The sequence below is a fragment of the Castor canadensis genome, chromosome 3 (genome assembly GCF_047511655.1).
Source record: "Castor canadensis chromosome 3, mCasCan1.hap1v2, whole genome shotgun sequence".
Taxonomy (NCBI): Eukaryota; Metazoa; Chordata; class Mammalia; order Rodentia; family Castoridae; genus Castor; species Castor canadensis.
The window spans coordinates 157,771,348-157,792,853 of record NC_133388.1 but is presented as its reverse complement, the minus strand read 5'-3'; the positions used below and the strand labels follow the sequence as shown (position 1 = coordinate 157,792,853).

General features: G+C 45.1%; 1 protein-coding gene across 5 annotated transcripts in view; it reads right to left on the bottom strand.

Annotated features, from left to right (window-relative positions):
• Positions 1 to 566: 566 nt before the first annotated feature.
• Positions 567 to 21,506, bottom strand: part of Ptdss1 (phosphatidylserine synthase 1) — a 63,394-nt gene continuing 42,454 nt past the window's right edge. The window contains exons 9-13 of one of the 5 annotated variants that reach the window (XM_020172217.2): positions 18,515 to 18,580; positions 11,341 to 11,440; positions 4,120 to 4,188; positions 3,464 to 3,524; positions 567 to 1,635 (exon numbers count right to left, since the gene is read on the bottom strand). In XM_020172217.2, the coding sequence (XP_020027806.1) occupies positions 1,526 to 1,635; positions 3,464 to 3,524; positions 4,120 to 4,188; positions 11,341 to 11,440; positions 18,515 to 18,580 (406 nt within the window). In that variant the 3' untranslated portion in view covers positions 567 to 1,525. Of the gene's footprint in view, positions 1,636 to 3,454; positions 3,525 to 4,119; positions 4,189 to 11,340; positions 11,441 to 18,514; positions 18,581 to 21,506 lie in introns of all 5 variants that reach the window. The other 4 variants (XM_020172216.2, XM_074068879.1, XM_074068878.1 and 1 more) reach the window with 4 other exon arrangements.

Sequence of the window (21,506 nt, the reverse complement as noted above, 5' to 3'; positions counted from 1 at the left end):
CTGCAGATTTCCAATTCTTTAGTGTGGGCTGGTGGCTGCTGCTCCTTTCTAGGACACTCACTTCTGACTGAGGAAGCAACTCTGTGTGGCTCTGAGCCAAGTGGTCACCTAAAGCACAGGATGTGACCCTAGCTTTGCAAATTTCACTTAATCCCCTCTCCTTGGAATTCTTTTACAGAAAAAGAAAACATATGACACTTCTATGGTTAAGAGATTTTCTTAAAGGAAGCCAAGACATCAAAATCTTCACGCTCTGTGTAACAAGGAACAAGACTGCTTTCAGCAAGTGTCTTTCTGTACGCTGACCACTTGTTGAAGAAAGAAAATCTAACTCAGTCACCATAATCACAGTGAAAAACAACCACCATCTTGTTCATTTTCTACAGATCACTTGGGAAGGGTATGAACTCACATATAAATGACTGTAAGCCCTTTAAAATATGTACTTTTCCTTTTATTTTTCCTTACCGTATAAAATGCACACACGCACATATACACTATCTTAAAGTCACTTGAAAAATACAGATGCTAGCGGTAAGATGCAAAGAAACGAGCATTTTACAGACTTTGATGGCCTTTCATGTGAATTGTTTTATTTAAAACAGGGATCCATCAGAGGTGATGAACTATTAGGAGAATGTTCTAGAGCATGGCACAGATGAAAGATAATACTCACCAGCACCTCACATGAGACTAAAAGATGATGCGGGCAACACGCCGTGGAAGGAAACCAAGCACATGTAAAAGGCACCTGGCGGGGGAGGAGCCGTGGTGTCGCTGCCCCTCTAGCAGGGTCACTTTTGTGCACTGTAAGTCTGGACAAATGACATTTGGAATGGAACAAAAAAGGCTCTGATCTGAAACCCAGTTCCTATGCAGGCAACTAGCCTTCCTCTGACTGCTGTTCAACCTGCTGTGCTGACAGCCCTAAAAAGGGCTAAACAGGAACACGAAAGCAACCCTCTTTTCTCCTTGAGAAGGATGGGGAATCCTCCCACAATTTCAATTTCAGCAGTGGATTCTGCAGGATTTTAAGCATCCTACCTTAAAAACAGCAAAATAAAAGATAGTAAAGTGGTCTGAACTTAAACAAACCCATCAAATGGAAAGGCAGATTCATATAAATGAAAACCAGTGACCAGTCAATCATCCGTGGCTAAGGTCGTGTCTGAATGAAGACTTTTATCCACATCCACAAGACACAGCGCAGAGATGCTCTGGGACTCTGAGCAAACAGCTACCTTGTCCTTCCAACACTATGCACTGCTGCCTGTAACTGTGTGCCAAGTGCCGAAGCTAGGGGAGACCCCAAATTGGCAAAGAACCCAGGCCGTGGTCTGCCTGCTGTGGCCAGGTCTGTGGGAAACAAGACTTATACTCTCAAATTGTGACCCCCCCCTCAAGCTCCCCTTTCTCTTCCTGTGGCTCTGTACACTTTGATCTCCTGACAGGGAGGTCCAGACAAGTCCTGTTTCCCTCTCAGTTCTAGGCACTCTCTGGAACACCTCTGATAAACCAGGGCCTTTCATTTCTTCCCAACTCCATTGGTGACTTTGGACTTGGAATGTCGGTTCCTTCTTCTGGAAGAATGGCTTTCGTTGTTGCCTGAATGCTTGGGTGGGCTGTCTTCAGAACCTGGCCAAAGGAAGCAGAGCACAGTCACCTGGGGCTGCAGAACTTCCTAGACTGTCTTTATTGTGCTGTTTCCAGCTGGCCCTGCCCTGCCAACTACGAAAAGACTCTTCCCTGATACTTGCTCTCCCTCTAGTGGCCTCATTAATAATTAAGGCCAGACATGCAGAAACCCCAGCACTGAAGTGTACAGTGGTGCCTTGGGCACACAAGGAAACAACCCCCAAAGTCAGGATGGCTCCTATAGAATTTTTACACCTGCACTGTGTAAGGTGAACTGTGGTCACAGTGATAAGGACTTTAAGCGAGTATAAATGGACTGGAAGCACACAGGTGTTCATCTTACTCTTCCAACCAAAGAACAATTACCTGAGTTGGCATACCTTGAGCTGTCACATGCCAGGATTTCTAAACTCTCAATTGGGGAAGGATTTTTGGCTTTATAAAATTAAAATCACTAATTGAGAGACTGACACCTTTATAAATCAGGCCCTTGCTGCCTAGGATGGGAAGCCCTGGAGTTGCACAGTTGCATTGGCTGGGCTCTGTCCTCAGATGGCGCCCAGGGCCACTCCTTAGCCTAGCAGCTGGGTCAAAGGCTTTTCTGCCCAGGGATCATATTTATCCCTTTGGTAAATCTCCACCCATGTCAGCCATCCAGAAAAAGTTCCCAGAGTTTTGTCTCCATTGTAAGTATCATTTGTCTGAGTCCAAAAGATTCTTTTAGCATTCTTAAGGCTTTTTTTCTTTTTCTACTATTCTAAGTATGTAATAACTATAACTTTATCACTGATGAATTCTTTTCAACATACACCCAGAAGTGCCCAGAACTGATCTGTAAAAGAGGGCTCTATAAGGTGGGTCCAGGGAGCTCCCCTTCCCACCTATGTCAGCACTTCACAATGGGTTGCTGATCCATTCCTTGATTAGGGAGAAACTGCCACTACAAGAGTGGTTGTAAACTCCACAGGGTTCACACTAGCATCTCCCCAGTGTGATCCCTAAAAAGCATGGTCTTGGAAAACCTGGGGAGGATAAGTGCTCAGGTTAACATCTTCTCCACATGCCACAGTTTCTCTGGGCAATTCTGGGAGTTCAGTGTCTGGCACTCACCATTTCCTCCCCCAACCATGCTTCCCATCCATGCCCATGCAGCCTCATTGTTCCACAAATAACCAAGTAGGCCTAGCTCTTTTGGTAAGAGGCTAATGGATGGTTCCTGACTATATTATTGAAATCCCTCTCACACTGCTCTGCCTTCTATATCAATAGTATTTAACCGCTCTGCCTCTTTTGAAAGGCTCTTACTTCTGGTACACAATTCTCTCTAACCCTTTTCACTCACAACCAAAACCAAGAGGGAGAACATTCCATGGGGTTCTTGAGATGGTACGGGCCTCCTTACAATACCTGCTTCAGGAAAGGCAGAATTGTGTGAACATTTTTCTCACATAGCAAGTGTGTCAGCTGTAAGCTCCCTCTTTTCTCTCTCTCCCTTCCCTCCTACTTTTTTTGTTGTTCGTGCTGGGAACTGAATTCAGGACCTCATGCATGCGAGGCAAGTGCTCTACCACTTGAGCCACATCCCCTAGTCATTTTACTTTTAGTTTGTTCTTTGGTGAGGGTCTCATACTAACTTCCTACCTCTGCCTCCTCAGTAGCTGGGATTACAGGCATGTACCACCACCCCAACCCTGCTTGTTTTAGTGACAGAAGACATTTGATGACTAGGTTTGTGAGACCCTATGAGGCCTACATCACCAATAGTCAGAGGATGAACACTGATCCCAAATCTCTTCAGTAGGTCTGAGGGACAAAATACCTTTTGTACCTTTCCCATGAGGCCAGGAGATGTCTGGGCTGTATGTGCTGTCTTCACACTCTGAATAGGTCTGGGGAGAGAGACAGGCTTAGGGAGGAATTTCAGGTCTCACCTGGGATGAAATCACCCATGTGGTCCCCAGGCTGATCTCACCCCTAGAGAGTCACAAAGTTTCTAGCCAATGTTTCTTGGCTAGAAAGTTAAGGCTCTTCTGTTAGGCCATACAGAATCAACCTTCTAGAAAGTGCCCAAGTCCCTGAGACGAAAGGTATGAAGGAAGGATAAAGGTCTTTCGTTTACCCTAAGGAGAGGGAAGGGTAGGTGTTTTGTAGGTGGGGTGGGAGGTGCCCAGCTAGGATACAGAAGAAGAAAAGCTGCAAAAGAGGAAGAGTCGGAATATATAACCCAGCCTCCCAAGACCAGTCCAGGGCTTTCTCACTTGCTTCTTTCTTTTGCTTTTTAAACATATAATTAAAATTTATCCTCCTTACAAAGGAGGCTAAGATACTGATGTATGGGCTGCCGAGTCACAAGCAGACTCATTAATCCTGACACGGTTAGGTTCCTAGGGGAACAAGACTGAGAGAGCTCCACAGGGCTTCTATTTGAGTATGCTTGGGGCTAGTCCTACTTTAGGTGAAGGCCACCTCTGCCTCCTTCTGTACCTTTTCCCGGTGACCATAGTGCTCTGCGTACCAAACCATGCCGTACAAGCACAGGAACGTGGTGAAGGCCTGGAAGACAAAGACACGTGTGAAGCCAGTTTATAAATGATGACATACAAAACATGCTATTTCCAAGAATGTCAGGGTCTTGTAGGAATTCACAGGTATAGCACATTTCTATCATCTGTCCTGAGGATCCTGGTCACAAAACGGCTGGAAGAGGTAGAGCTGGGACTACCAAGAGATGAGAACTTGGAGAGGTGGCACATCCTGGAAGCTTGGGACAAGAAGGATTGTGAAGAGACCACAGTTATTGCCTGTGACTCTATTGTCAGAATTCGAGGTCGTCCTCAATGTGGAGGCAGGAGGGATGTGCTTCCTGGACAGCTTTGCAGTTCTGTTTAAGAGCATGTATGGCACTCTGTATTTCTGATCTTCGTGGCTGGTCCTCTCTGCCCTGCCCCCATCACTGGCAGGAGTTAGGAGGACTCAGCGTGGGGAAGAGGATTTCTGAATGAAAAAGAAGTTTCATCCAGCCTGGTCATGATGGCACTTGAAGGAACAGAGGACAGACAGCCTTCTGTCCTGGCAGAACTGTCTTGGCTGCTGGGTGCCAGTGGCCCCACCCTGACCACTGCTTATTGTTGCTTAGGTGTTTCTCATTTAAGTAGATAGGAAAGTAAAGAGAGAGAAAATGCTTCACAAGCCCCTGAGTGACATGAGAGAGAGGTGGGTACCTCTCTCTTGCATGGTCCACCTAACACACCACACCCTAAATGACTCTCAGGTTTAGGGAAAGAAAAGCTCGTTCACTCAGCCCTCTGTCCCCACAGTGCCCTGCCCTCACATGGACACACACTGCTTTCCACCTCATTATTCCCTGAACAGCAGGCTCACAGCTATTCGCATAGCACTGCATTAGCGGTCCCATTAAGTGCTGGCATTATATTATGTTAACTAGATGATTTAAAGTACACAAGAGGATAAGCAGAGGCTACATGCAAAGACTATGTCATATTATAAGAGAAACTTAAGCACCAGTGGATTTTGGTATCCACAGGGGGTCCTAAACTAACCTCCCATGGATATTGAAGGGTGATTGTATAAGAATCCAAAATTTCAGCATTAGGAGGCATAAATAGGGAGGATCACAGTTCAAGGCCAGCCCAGGGGAAAAATGATCTCGAGACCCCTCCCCACCTCAAGTGATAAAGCTGAGCTTGGTGGTGAGACCTGTTTTTCCAGCTTCTAGAGAAGTGCAAATAGGATTGATGTCCAGAACGGCTGGGCATAAACACGAGACTCTATTCAAAAAGTAACTTCAGAAGAAAGGGATGGGTGTGTGGCTCAAGCAGTAGAGAGCACATACAATGCCCTGGGTTCAATCCACAGTACCACACACACACACACACACACACAAAGAAAACCCACAATAATTCAAAATTTCAGAATTTGTTAAAAAATGAAAGTTAGGAAAAGTCTCTGGTTGTCCAGACTGCATAGTGAAGGGAGTACGAGCCTGATGGGAGGGGGAGTACGAGCCTGATGGGAGGGGGAGAACAGGTAGATCAGCAGGCCTTACCTTCTGCTTTACAAGTGAAACAACCAAGAGAAAACATCAAAACAAAACAAAGCAATGCCTGCCCTTCATGCACCAAACAGCCCACTTTCCAGCCTCTCTCTCTCCCACTGAATTTCCTGTGGACACCTGAGTACCTGTCATTACATGTCATCATACTCCAATCATGAACACTGTTATGAAATCATGCTACGACCTTTTCTTCTTGAGGGACTAATCTTAGTTCTTTCCAAGAATCCTGACTTTAGATCTAAAAGGTCACCTCAGAGACCAGTACTCATTTCTCTGCATTTAACAGAAGAGGAAGGAAGGCTCAGAGAGGTGAATGCCTCCTACAGATACAAAACTAGTGTGAAGCAAAACTGGAGGCTGAACGCAGGAGACCTGGATCTCAGTTTGGGGGACGGCTATGGAAATAAATAAATATTACCTTCTGACTATACATCTTTATGCCTCTATCCACTCACCCAACTCAGCCATCCTCTGAGAAAGAAAAGCATGATGGGAGCAGCCAATGACGGCCTTGTCTGCTCACAACCTGTTGGGTGGAGCAAAGACAGGTAGGGAAGGCAGGACAGTGAATTTTTGTCTTGGAGCCTAGCTTTGGTCTTTAAGTCAGCAACATGCTAAGTGTCTGTGGCATGCCCAGTGTCCTCTAAGTTCCAAGAAAGAAAGGAGTCCCAGTATTCCAGCTGGCCTTCCTCTTCCACACCAATGAAGTGGGAATAGAGGCGTGGTGGTGGAAGAATCTGAAACACAAAACCACTAGTTTGTTTTATATCAAATCCATATGCAAATTGACATACAGCTACAGATTGGGGTATTAACTTATTTTTGGTGGTTCTGGAGTTTGAACTAAGGGCTTTGCGGTTGTTATGCAGGTTCTCTATCATTTGAGTCACGCCCCCAGCCCTTCTTTTTGTTTTCATTTAGTTTTTAGTTGGGGGGGGTCTTATAATTTGCCCAGGGTAATCCTCCTATCTGTGGCCTCCCACCTAGCTGGAACAACAGGTATGGGCCACCATGCCCAGCCTAGATTAAGGGATTTTAAAAAGAGAAGTTCATATTCCCCATCAAAAAACCAGGCAGTTGTCTGGAGGTGTGCCTCAAGCAGTTGAGTGCCTGCCTAGCAAGTGTGAAGCCCTGAATTCAAACCCCAGTACTGCCCCAAACACAACAGAAACAAACCCCCGTACTGCCCCAAACACACAAACAACAACAACAACACAGATAGTAAGCAAGTATATTACAATTACAAAAGGAAAACCACTTCTAACTTTTAGCACACATTAATACTGGTCTGGATTTCTTACACACATTAAATTACCATTTTCATGGCATGGAAAGAATGTCAAAGACTAGAGATCTGCCACGTGAAGCCTTGGTATGTGACAAGCCCTTTGCAGAGGGCACAACAGGTTGTCCTAGGCTTCCCACAGGAGACTGGAGACTGGGGGCCTCCTTCCAAAACAAGCCCTGGGTGTGGGGAGGTAGGGCCCTTCACTAGCCTGTCATTGCAAATTCTGACCACCAGAGGGCAGCTGCGCAGGGCTCTTCCATTCTGCAGCTGGGCTTGGGAGGGCCTGCAGCAGCTGGGGCTCCTTCCAGCAGCAAACAGCAGGCAAAGCTGGCTTTGCAGAGGGCCAGGCAAACACTGGCAGGTGGCAAGAGTAGGTGCTTATCATCATGAGCACCGCACAAAAAGCCTGCTGTGGTTGCCAAATCTACCACTTCACCTAGGTATAAGAGCCCCATTTTCTGCTTCTCCCAGGAGACAAAAGCTTGTAATTTATGGGTTTGCAATCACACCTGTGGAAATCTAGGCGCGTATCACTTCAAATGTCAAAGTCTGGATTTAAAATAGCAATTGTACAGATTTTGTTTAAAAAGGGGTGGGAAGGGGGAAAAGAAAATGATACAGGACGAGAGCCAGGCAGCCAGTGATGGCAGATGTGGCAGCAACAAGGGTGCAAAATATCCAGCATGGCTTCCTCAGTATGGTAATGAGCATTAAAATTTATGATGATTGATCAGACAACTGTATTATCCAGCACAAGAGATCTTTGCTTTTGCATTAATCTCCAGCTCTGTGCACGTTCTCTTGCCAGGCAAGGGGAATAATTAGGGACTTTGTTTTTCTGAGCAGTGTGGGAGGCACAGTGTAACTCAATGCTCTTATTGAACAGTGATCGCCTGGCTCCTGGGCTATAGACCAACCTTGCTCTTTAACAAAGGCCACAATATAACAACAACAACAACAAAGGTGTCAGAATCTTGTTTCTACACTTTTTAAATAAGTACATGTGCAAGGCAGTGGGGACTTGCTACAGTTTGGGCCTTGTGCCTGGCTTTGGTGCCAGTGGGAGGTGGTGGAAGCCATTAAGTGGTGGGGTCTACTGCAGGTCTTAGGTCACTTGGGATGTGTGTGTGGGGGGGTGGGGGCGATCCTCAAAGGGCATAATGGGACTCCAGCCCATTCCTCTTTCCTGTCTTTCACGTCCATGCCAGGAGGTGATTTTGCTCCACAATGTGCTCACACTATGCTGTGCTGCCTCACCACAAGCCCAAATGTAATGGAGCCAAGTGATCATGGATTGAAAACTACAAAACTGTGAGCCAAAACAAACCTTTTCTCTTTAAGTTGATTATCTCAGGTATTTGTTACGGTAATAAAAGCTGACTGACCCAGTGGCCTCTTTTTGGGCCAAATCCTCCATGTCTCTCATCACTGATCACTTTCATCAGGGACTCAATCTGTCTTCAGAGTCCCATGTCCTATGGCTGCCTCTTGTGTCCCCTGGCCTCTTAAATCCAGGTGCTCCACGGACTCTGTCCTCAACCAGATTTCCAACTCCCTGAAGTGTGTCTCCTAACTCTTAAAGTACCCCCCTGGCTTCACATGTTTTTTTTTTTTTTCTGGTACTGGGGTTTGAACTCAGGGCCTACACCTTGAGCCACTCCACTAGCCTTTTTTTGTGATGGGGTTCTCCAAGATAGGGTCTTAGCCCAGGCTGGCTTTGAACTGTGATCCTCCCGATCTCTGCCTCCTAAGTAGCTAGGATTACAGGCGTGAGCCACTGGCCCTCGGCTCTGAGTCTTTGATCTCTACCTCTGACCAAGTCCTTCCACAGTTACTGGACGGACTAGAAGTCCAATGAGACATGACACCTTCACCTGTAAATTCAAAAGATCCTTGCAACTCTACTCTGTACCAAATTCACCAACTCCTTTCACAGGCTCCTCCCTTATTTCCCATCTCTTATTAGCACAAACTGTAAACTTTGGGAGTTGCCCTCAAGTCTCTTCTTAGTGGTCAGAAGTGGCCCTCTGTACTTAAATGCCTCTGCCTTGGCCATGCCAGTCACTGGTCACCTAGGACCCTGCAACACTCTCTGACTGTACGCCCTGTTCCCACCCATCTTCCTGCTAGGCCCCCTCTACCCTGCACCATGTTTCTCTGGAACACAAATCAGACGTCATTTTCTCACTTGCAAATATTTGGGGCTCCAACTACAGGTCCACAATCCTAAGCAGGCAACCCCTATCCTCTTCCAACTCACCCTCTTCGCTCTCACTCCCCAAACTGGCCATCATCGTGAGCCACCAGGCCTTTCCACATGAGGGACCGGCTGGTCCCTCAGCCGGTCTACACGCTTTCTAGTCTTTGTTTCTCTAACTCATTCCTTCATTCTCCACACATTTGCCAAGTGTTTCCTATGCTCACGACAGTGAGGGCAAAGGGATGATGTAATCATATTTGTGTGCAAGGAGAGGCTATAAAAACAAAATAAATCCCATAGCACTGGGTCAGGACAAGAAGAATTTTGTATGACATGTAACTGGGCAGCCTGGGATGCACTGTGGTGAGGACCTCTCCTGCACCAGGCAAGAAGGGCAGCCAGGCCACATTCCAATCCAAACCTGAGGTGCCCATGCCAGAGAGAAATCCAAGAAGAGCAAGGGAAAATCTTCAGGTGCCTCTGTTGCAATTCCCTTCACCGATTCTCACATCTAGTCTCACTAGGATGGGAAAACACACTTGAGCATTAATTCTGTACTTTAAATACAAAGGATGTCATTATTTCCCAATTTATTCCAGATGAAGCAGCACGGGACAGGTTCAAGATGCCTGCTGCAGTTAAGATTTCTAGCAAATAATCCTAAAATAGATATGGGGGAAGTGAGAAAAGACACCTTAAAAATATAAACTTGAGCCTGGCCAAAAAGAAACACCTGAATCTGACCAAGCTTCTAGAACCAACCACTGATTTATGTAAAACACAGAGGACAAAGAAATATGTTAAGTTACAGGACAGGCGGAAAATGGTAAAATCTAGACTGTGGGAAAACCTACAGGCCAAAGACCCGGTTTCTTCAACAAGAACGCGCTAAAGACAGAAGAAAAACTGTAGAACAAAAGTGACTTACTTAAAACACAAGCCACCTACTTGTGATGAGTGGATAGTGACTCAAATGAATTGTTAGAAGTATGAAATGCAAGAAAGAATGAGTTGTTTGAACAATGGTTAGATATTGGATAATATTGAAAATTATTAATTTTTCTTCAGATGTGATAATGGAATGGTGGTTGCATTATATAAAAAAAAAAGATTGCTATCTTCTTTCAGAGCTATATTCTAAAATAGTAAAGATGGATCTGCTTCCAAGTAACACGGGGTGGGAACAGTGGGAGAGCATAAAAGAAACAAGACTCACTATGAGTCCATCATCGATGACACCGGATGACTAGTACCTGAGGGGTTATTTATTTTCTCTACTCAAATGTTTGAAATTTTCCATGAGTATGCCAGGGGTGGTGGTGCGCACCTCTACTCCCAGCTAATGGCGTGGCCATGGCAGGAGGTCAAGGGAGAAGCTTAAGGCCAGCCTAGGCAAAGGCAGGGAGAACTTATCTCAAAACAAAGTACAAACAAATGAACTGGGAGGTGGCTCACGTGATAGAGTGTTTGCCTAGCAAGTTCACAGCTCTGGGTCAGCTCCTTATACTGGAAAAACAAATAAATTCCATGAATATATATAAAGAAAAAAAAAGGCCCAAATTAATCTTCTTCTAGACCAAATAAAGTGAATCAACTTAAGCTTAAATGTAAAGTAAGAACTTTTCTCCCAAATAGTCACTTTAAACAAAGACAAGCCAAATGCTTACATTGGGAAGACCTTGTTTTGTTTTTTTCAAAATTTTTTTGGCAGTATTGGGGTTTGAACTCAGGGGCTTATGCTTGCTAGGCTCACTCATGCTTGCTCTACATGATCCAAGACGGGGGTTTGAATTCGGGGCTTCGCACTTAAAGCAAGCACTCTACCACTTGAACCACACCTGCTCTTAGTGTGTTTTTTAGGTCAGATCTCGAGCTTTGCCCAGACCAGCATCAGACCACGACCCTCCCACCTCTGCCTTCTGAGTAGCTGAAACCACAGGCATGCCCCCATACCTAGCTTGTTTTTGAGATAGGGTCTCACTAACTTTTTGCCTGGGCTGATCTGGAACCTGGATCCTCCTGTCTCTGTCTCCCAAGTACTGGGATTACAGGCATGTGTCACCATGCCCAGACTGTATTCTGTTTTTTAAGAGACACCAGGAAGTTCAACTAATATCTTTGGGTATAAAAGTAATGACTTACCACACAAAGAAGCCAAAGTACAACATAGAGTATTTGGGTCTTAGAGAAGAGATCTTGTCCAAATTTTATGCAAACAATAGCTTCCAGGAAACCAATGACCCTAAGTAGACAGAAAAGAGGAGGCTAAATATTAATTCATCTAATTAGGGCATAGACATCACTAGAAATATGCATGATTGAAACAAAAAGTTAAATGGTCACAAGATTTCTGCTCCGGACACTTGTGGCAGGTACCCTACCAAACGACATTGTTCTTTCCCACTTGTATTTTCTTTGGAAATAAAACTTTTCACTTCTTTTTCCCAGATCAAAATCTTGGGTCACGGTTTTTAATTGCTGGGGGTACCTGATGTCCCATAACTCAGAGTCTCTGTTACCAGCTGGACCCTCACGCCACCCTGTGGGACACCGGACGCTCTTAGGCACAGGGAATCTGCATCCTTTGTGGGGTGCCTCACTCCTTGGGTCAGACTCTAACCGCTGGACAGCTTCATCTTGGGCTGGCAGCTGCCTTCTCACTGTCTACCTGTGCATCTCACACAGGCTAAGCCGCCACACAGGGCACTCCAGAGCCCTCTAACAGGGTGCTTTAATAACACGAAGGGCTCAACTGCAAAACCTTTTATTCTTTCTTGATCCTTTTAGCAATTTTGCAAAAACTGTTAATATTCTCTCTTTCTCCCTCCCCATGCTTTCCCCTGTAATTAAAACATCAGGGGAAGGTATCAGGCCTTCCCCTAATGGTTCAGAGGGTTCAGAGGTTGAAGGTGAGGATGGATGAAATGAAGGTTATACAGTTGGCTGTAAGGTCCAAAAAGTGGCAGAAGAACACTGATTTCTGACAACTCCACTTTAGGGGCTCCTTACTCCAGAAGGAATCTGGACAGTCAGGGATTAGTGTGTTCATATATAGGCAATCTCTAAAGAGGTGGCAGGGACCAAGAAGGCCTCAATACCCCTGTAAGAAGGAGTGACTTGAGTCTTATAGGCCTCTGCCCCCGCCCCCCAACAAAGCCTGCCATATGTGAGAAAGGACCACTTGAGCTGCGGAAGGTCTCTGCACTGTAATCCTGGAGTCCAGATGGTGACTTGACATGAGATGGCAGTTGAACTTCTGTTACTTCAGCCTGCAGTGATGTGAAGGCTAAATCTTTGGCCAGCACCACCTGAACACTCCTACTTGAGGGTACTGAGTCTAGGATATGAGTATGACTACCTGCTCATAAGCCAGACTGAACATCTGAGCTTATTAGGAAAGATTTCCAAATATCCAACTAGAATACAGAATAGTCCTTTTCAACAGCATGGTGACCAGCAGACAGGAGCTGGCAAGAAGCCATTTTCTACTGTAACCCAGTACACACTCATAAACACACACATAGCAGTGAAACAAAAGCTTCACAAAAACAATTTGCAATCCTTGTTAAGTAAAAATTATAGAAGGCAATTGTTTTCAACTAAACTCCTGTCCTAAATCCTAACAGACCAGGCTAAAAGCCAAAATGGAGCCACTCATGTGAAGTTCCACGTCACCAAACTGAAACTAAGCTGTTCACCTGGCCCTGTGAGAAATATGAATTACAGATAACAGCAAAATTTCCCAACTGGCATGATATGAAGTTCCTGCTGCCTTAATTCTTACACAAAAGGTAACCTGAAGTAACCTTAATCTAATCAATCAGTTTCCCTGTTCCCACCTCACAAAGAAAGTAACTTTGAAATGACCAATCCACTACTGTCCCTTGTTTCTGATTTCTTCGGCCCTTTACTCTTTATAAAAACAACCTCTTCTGCTCAGCTCATCACAACACCAGTTCTGTTTTATAGAGTGAAGTGTTGTCCAATTCTAGAGTAGAAAATAAAGCCAATTAAGACTTTAAACTAAATTGACAGCTACTCTGGTAGCTTTCTGTTTGATTTCATCTTAAATTCTGGTCAGAATCTACACAATTGTCTTCATAACCACCTAGAGTTTTTCCTAAAGACCAGTGCTTCTGAGTCAGTGGCTCCAGGATCTGATTTGCTGCTAGGTGCTAGGCACTCTTTAACCAAGCTGCTGTCTGTACACATAGACACATCTCACCTCCACAACAGGGTGACCAGGTCTAGGGAGCCAGCTATGGGATTATTGGGTGGGTCAGGCTGAGGCCAGAGCACGGGAAAGGTACAGACAGGGGCTTGGAATAAGGAAGGGATCAGTTGGGGTCAGGATAATTTGGTCTTGAGGCCCATCCATACTTGACTTCTAGCCTGAAGGGGCCTTAGAGGGTTTGGAGCACATTTTAACACAATTGGGTTCACATTTTAATATGATAATTTTGGTGGCTGAACAGAACTGTTATGAGGGCAAGAGTAATACACAGGGAGGCTACTGTACCGGTTCATGTGCAAGGACCTCGGTAGGAGCTGCAGGATTGATGAGAAATGCTGGGAACTGAGATGGATTTAAACTCAACATCACAGGGACTCATACCAGCCACTGACTCCAACCACTAGAGGGAGTTCCAGTCAACAGCAACCTTCTAAGATAATGTGACTTTCACACCAAGACTCAAATGGTAGCTAATCTGGAAAGAGGCCAAAGGCTTGGGCACAGTGGGAGCCCATACTAAGTCTGCCAGCTGACACACCACCTACCTCCTCCTAACTCCTCACTCCTGGGCCTCCCACTGCACAGCTCTGCATAAGTCCCTTTACTCAGTTCAAATTTAAATATCTGTGATCTGTGAGCGAGGTGGCCAAATTATAGTTTGACGGAATTCCGTTAGTGTCCCCATACCCTTTGATGTCTACTGCCATCCTTATCTTGATTTAGCAAGGCTGCCTGTGGGCTGTTCCTGGGGGCAAGAATTAGTCCTGGTCTGCCGGTTTACTCTCAGCTCTGTCTCTCTTTGCACATGGCTCCACTGGGTGGAAAAAAGGCCTTGTTAATGCAGAACCAAGGATGAGGAGTTCTGTGGTGAATGGAATGAGACTGCAGGCAGGGTTATTCCTGAAATTTGGGCATGAAAGCCCTAGGCTCACAGGTAAGTTGGGTATAGAAGTCAACCCTGATTGACAGAGGAAGGGCTCTTAGATTCTAAGGTCATCTCAGCAGGCCACCTCCTGAGTCCCACAAACAGCCCCCTACAGAGGCACAGGAATCATTCCTGGGTACAGTGGAAAAGTAAGTACCCTTCTGGCTGTGGAGCTGACCTCTAATAGTGGAAATCAGAGGTATGGCCGAGAAACTCAACTATCACACAGTCACCTAGGAAGCCAGGGAGTGGGGAGGAAAGGCCCCTAATTATGGAAGCATGGCAGGGACAAAATACCAAAAGTCAGGTGGAATGAGGAAGGAGGGGCTGAGCGTGCAAATGCCAGAATGAAGAAACAGGGGCCTGCCCAGCGAGATTCAAGCCATGATCTACGGAATAGACAACCAATCAATAAGGTCCACAAAAAGGGAGACAGTCAATCGAAAGTAGCCTGACCCAGGTATAAAACGTACTCTCAACCCTGCCTCAGCAATGTGCTATGCTCCTTTGCCTAGCTGCTTGCCACTTTCTTTCCTTTTAAGTGGTATGCCAACGAATCTTTCCTTTCTTGGTAAATTATTTTACCAACTCAAGACTCCTAAATCCATGACAGGCAGTACTCCTGAAGTTCAGAGGTACAGTCCCAGTTCTAAGTTGGATGAGTAAACACACTTTTTTAGAGAGGAAGTGAGAGCTGTGGGGAACCTTAACAGAGGTGAAATGACAACTGTGCTCTAGGACTTTCTGACTTTCAGAAAACGGTAGGAAAAAGAGAGGGGCAGAGGGTCCTGTGCTTGGGACAAGACGTTGTCTGCGGGAAGGGGATCCAGTTGCTATAAAAAGTCTTTGTGACTAGTGCCAGAGTTCTTTAGATGCCAGTAGGGGTGTCCTTGAGGCAAAGAGTGGGGAGTGGCAGGATACAGACAGGATGAACCAAGAGAAGATGAGGTGAACGGGAAGACAGTGCAGGGAAACTGGCTCTAAGGCAACACCGGAAGTGAAGACAGCAGTGAGCACAGGGCCAGAAGAGTGGATGTGAGACAACAGTTGGCCTGCAGGATGGCGATGACCCAGAAGTGAAGTCGGCAGGAACATGGCTGTGACCAGGAAGTGCTGGTTGGGTCACAGATATAGATGGCCCTATAGTTCAGCTCCCTTCTCCTGGAAAGGAGTATCTGTTTTATAGCTGTGTCTATCCTTAAGAAAGACAATCTGAGGCTATGAGCTTAGAACAAGGGCACAATTTTGAGACACTGCAATGGGGAGAGCAGGGTGGAATGTGAAGCCAGCAAAGGAAACTGAGAACAGGAAAGTGGGAGGAAGTCCAGGACAGAATTCGCAGAGGAAGGGGATGGTTTCAAGATGGTAGATACTGTGGAAAAGAGAGGAGAGATGAGGGTATAGACTTGGGAATAGTGCCTGAGCAGTGGCAGGGTGGAGGGTTACAGTACTGGTGGCACTAATAGGGTCAGGATGACATGGAGGAGAGGCTGCTGGGAAGCTGAGACTCTAACAGCAAAGCACGATTGGCCACTGGGCCTCAGGTACGCGTTCTCCCAAAGAAGTCTCAACCCAAGGACTCTCAGGAGCAAGAAAAATAACTTCTCACTCCTGTCCTGTCAAAGCTCAGCTGCCTTCCAGGAGAAGTGACAAAACACCTTTTCTTTTTAAGCCTAGCTAATGCTCTCTTTTTGAGACATGAACACCCAATTACAACCTGGGTAGAATGGGAGAAAAGGTAAAGAAAAAGACAATATAATCTGTACCCCTGCGGGATTTGCTCACATCAGTCTGGCCCCCAAACTCCCACAGAACTGAAGGAACATAACATTTAATTGTTCTCTGTTTTGATAGGCAAGGAAATAACATGAGGGCAACAGGGAGGATGGGGGAGGAACAGGACAAGAGAGGGGGACAAAGGGTGGAAGGGGGTGGGGGAAAGTGAACACTCAGAAGAGCCTGGAGCCCCAGGTTCCTGTTACACCTTTCTCAGCTGACAGTGTAGACAGCAAGATGGCATAGGAGCCAGTTCTTGTGTGTTCACACATGTAGGAGGGTCTCTGTGTGTGATTTATTTTTTTATTTTTGGTGGTAGATGAATGAATACTGGGGTTTGAACTCAGAGTCTTGTTCTTGCTGAGCAGGTATTCTACCACCTAAGCCATGCCTCTCCCCTCCCCCTAACCCACACCAACTGTGATTTAGGAAGAAGAATTTGTTTTTTTGTTTCTGTTTTTTAGCATGGCCTGCTGGTTCTCACAAAATTCATTAATCTTGGCATCACTACTCTGGGAGTTCTCAGTGATTAATGAGGCATACTAATAAGCCAAATAGCTCTCTTTTGCATCTTACTTTGTTTTAATTATTGTCCAAGAAGGCACAACTTTCTATCAGTGCTTCCTACTACTCTTAGCCCCATTTTCCTTTATCTGTGTCTTCCAGCATGGAGACTATACTTTTTTGGCTGCCTAATGAAAAGGAAACTCTGTTGCATCACTACCTCTATCTGACCCACACCTCCTTTTCCTCTACAGGTAACTCAATAAAGTTCTGTGCAAAACATCTACTCCACTGAGGACTTTTAAAAATGAAGGAAAAAATGCACAGGGGAGGGACCTGTGAGAGAGAAGAGCCCAACTGCTGGGGACAGCCCTTTCTCCTAGGACAAGACAGTAAGAGGGCCTCCTCTGTTCAGTCATGGCACCTGGAAGATGTGTGACTCCTCCTGCTTGCTACACACACTGAACAAAGGAAACCCAATCCACCTTATCACTCCTGAAGAAAATCAGCTTACACCACATAATGTATGAGAAACAAATGACAAGGACAATGGCCCTCTGTCTTCTGGTGGGTGGAGAAGGACCTGTTGAAGTCTAACTTGAGTATCAGCATTTTTATCCTTTAAAATTAGTGGTGATCCCTCAGAATCTGGAGCAAGAACCCACATGCATGTACACACACACACACACACACACACACACACACACACACACACACACAGTTAGAAGGAATGAAAGATCACAGTGACCATTCCTGAGGGCTGATTTCTTTGGTGATCTTTAGTTTCGTCTACATTCTTTTCTGAGGCTTTATCCATGTGCACACATTATTTTTTAATTGGAAAAAGGTTATTCTGTTTTGAAATTCTATTGGAAATAGTCATTTCTTCTCTGCTGTGGGTTTTCCTCAAATTTCCTCTGCACTATCATACTCAATTTAGAACTTAGATTAGGCCTTGAGATCAAGGGAATCAGGGACTGAACTTCCTGAGCAGATCTGCAGGACCTTTAGGCAACTTAGGTTTCGAAACTCGATGATAAATTGCTGGTGTTTAAGTGTCAGAATAACTTGCCTGAGACACTGAAGAGGGGCTCATATAGGATGGTGGGGTGGAGGCAGGGGGTGTGAAACTATTTCATATCAGTTATGTAACTGTAAATTAGGACACAGCACTCATACCCACAATAAGACAATAAATTGTAACCATGTGGCTGTGTTCATCCTCTAAACAATAAAGTTATACTTTGGTACAGCAAGCAGCTGTTTGTTTCAAGGACCTTCTAAAGGCAAAAGAATGGAGCATGGCTAAGCTCACAGCAGGATGATGGCCCAGGACATGGTCCGGGGAACCCATCCAATCCATTCTCTCTTTCATAAAACCAGGTCTCCTACTTCTCTGTGGGAAATATCTGATTTCCTAAAACTGTTTTCTTAAGAAAGCAGTTTCTACACCCTCTCTCTATAATTTGCCAAGTAACTATTCTTAACTTATATCAAAAATAGACGAATGTTAAAAATGAAAGATAAAACAATCTAAAACCAGCAAACCTTGTTCAACAATGTGTGTGGGAAATTTACTGAAAGGCACTTAACATAAGATCAAAAACTATCCAGAAAAAAATTAGGGCCTTCTAGCGGGGTGCCAGTGGCTCATGCCTGTAATCCTAGCTACTCAGGAGGCAGAGATCAGGAGGATCGTGGTTTGAAGCCAGCCTGGGCAAACAGTTCACAAGATCCTATCTCGAAAAAAGCCCTTCACAAAAATAGGCTGGTGGAGTGGCTCAGGTGTAGGCCCTGAGTTCAAAACCCCATACTACAATAAATAAATAAATAGGGGCTTTGGTGGTTTATAAAGCCCTGATATAACAGATACTCACCCAAACACCCAGCACTGAGTCCCTACACGTTTGCACTGTGTGTCGGTCAGGTAAGCATAGTACTGCCTGAAAGAACAAAGCTGGAATTACTGAACATTCTGGAAGACCAAGTCAATACACAATTAAATCACAGTGAAGGTAAAAATGGTCCTTGCTTTACATGCTCTGTCTTCCTGCTCTAGTTCTACTCCAGGGAACAGAAAATCAGTGCCACTGAAACACTGCTGTAAGAGATTCAGCACTCCAGTTAAGTGGGAGGGAAGGGAGCAAAGCTTAAGGAACCACAGTGTTGGCAAAGGCCACCTTGATCCAGTGAGACTCCACCAGCTCTGAGCCAAGGCAGCCCAGTGGTGGGTTCAGGTTCTCTGTGGAGGTGATTCCTGAGGGTTGGCTCTGGGGGTCATCGGTTGTCCCCTCTGGGACTTCCTGGGCAAAGGTCATTGCTGGTAACTGGCTCTGAGAGACTGGAATGGACCCCAGCTGCACTTCACTATCCCTCAACACGGTGACTTTAAACATTGCCAACAAGATCAGAAAAGGGTGTTGAAATCTCAGAGCAGTGCCACCCAACAGCTACAAATAGGAGCCACAGGTGCCATTGTGAGTTGTCCAGTTGCCACATTCAAAGAGCAAAAGGACAGATAAAATTCATTTTAATAACATGCTACTTACGTCAACATTAAATAGTGGATGAGCCCTTTGATGCTTTTGTAAACTCTCTCAGATGTGGGGTGCGGTTTATAGAAACAGCACATTTCAAAAGGGACTGGCCCCATTTCTAGTGCAGAACAGCCACGTGGTGGGGGCCTGTCCGAGGACAGTGTAGCTTGGAGTCTCCTAGATACCCCTGACCTCAATCCACCCTCAGAGCTCCTCTGAAGGAGGAACTCATCATCTTTTGGGGCTCACTGACTCCCTTGAGGATTTGATGATAGAAGTACATAAAACTTGCTCACAAAATTCTGCAAGAAACTCCATGGGATTCACAGATTTACCTAAAGTTTGTACAAGCACTGTTACCTCCTCACCCCAAAGCCCCCAGTGAAGAATTTCACAGAATGCAGGTATCCTCTTATTTCACTTGCATTTCCTTAATCTGACGTGCTTTTACCAGTCTGCCTGTTACCTTCTAATTGCTCTCATCCGCTTACACTATCCCTCTTTATATTATCGAAAGAGTATTCGCCCAGAGTCTTCTCAAAGCAGATTCATGTGGGAGTTGAATCCAAAAGAAAGAAGATGGATCTGGGAGGTATATACCGTTTATACTGAAGCCTGTAAGCTCTCTCTTGTGTCAGGGCCTGGCACTTGCTAACTGGATGGCTGCACTGAAATCCACAAGAGCAAGTCCATCTTTCCAAAGCATTTTGTAATATGAAAAGTATCCCGGTAGTGTAAAAGCACTGAAAGTGACTGAATTTTAAGCAAAAAAAAAAAAGAACTGTATAGAAATCCATAGGGTTTGGTAGAGTTTTAAACTCTAATTTGCGGTTGAAATTTGCAACTTCATGACAAGTCAGTTGAGGTTTGCCATTTTGCTTGGTAAGAAGAGATTTCTTTCCCCTCTTACTGACTTTGTTGATTGCCCCTAACTTTACACAAAAACAGCTCCTAGCTGGGGGTAGTGGCACATGCCTGTAATCTTAGCACTTGGAAAGTGGAGGCAGGAGGACAGTCATGAGTTCAAGGTCAGCTTGGGCTGCACAGTGAGATGAGATCCCATCTCCAAAATAAAACATAAAAGAAAATAACTGTTCCTAGTCTTTCTGACATTAATGTGATGTGTCAAATGAAATGAAATTTTAAATGGGGGAGGGGCCTTCAGACCATTAAGGAAAAACAGCATTTATGACCTAAGGACTTGAACAAGCCACTGACCTACAGAGTTTCAAAGGGCTGCCAGCCTTTCTCACGTGACTCACAATAGAGGAGATGGAATTTTGGCTTTAGTTCCACAGGACTCAGACTTCTCTTTTTTACTTTAGCTTGCTTAATCCAGGAACTTCAGACAGTTGGGGTTTTTTTAGAATGATGAATGACAACTAGAAGGGGCACTGGTTGGGGGTCTCTTTGACCAAGGTGAATATCTACTATTGGCAAGTGACCCTTTCTACTTGTGTGGCTTGCATACATATTAAAAATGATGAACTAAGAAATCCTACAGTTTCTGAAAAACTATTTTTTTAATTTTTGGAGGTACTGGGTTTGAACTCAAGGCCTCACACTTGGCTAGGCAGGTGCTCTACCACGTGAACTACTCCACCAGCCCTTTTTTTGTGTTGGGTATTTTTGAGATAAGGTCTCATGAGCTATTTGCCCAGGCTGGCCTTGAACCAAGATCCTCCTGATCTCTGCCTCCCAAGGAACCAGGATGACAGGTATGAGCCATAGGTGGCTGGTCAAAAGTGAAGTCTGTAAGAGATTTGGCAGATCTTTAGTCTGGTGACTGATCAAGGCCTGCACTCTGAATTAGTTATAAAACCCAAGTGCCACTTATGAATATTAAAAGTGAAAATGTTTTGCTTTGAACTGTCCTGGGTCCTTGTTTGTGATGGACAGTGTCCTGGAGAACTACAAGAGCATTTTAAAAGGCAATTAGTTTGAGGTCAACCCAAGCAAACGGTCTGTGAGACCCCATTTCAATCAATGAAAAGCTGGGATCAGTGGCACATGCCTATCATCCCAGCTACACAGGAAGCATTTACAGGAGGACTGCGATGAAGCCAGCCCAGGCAAAAGTGGGAGACCATATTTGAAAAATAACTAGAACAAAGAAAAAGCTGGGTGTGGCTCAAGTGTAGAGCTTCTGCCTAGCAAGTGTGAGGCCCTGAGTTCAAACCCAAATACCATAAAAGAAAAAAAAAAAAAAAAAACAGGAAAAAAAGCAAGTTGAGTGTGGTGGTACACAACTATAATCCACTATTCAGGAGGCAGAGGCAGGAGGATTGAAGCCAGCCTCTGCAAAAACCTCAAGACCCTATCTGAAAACAAA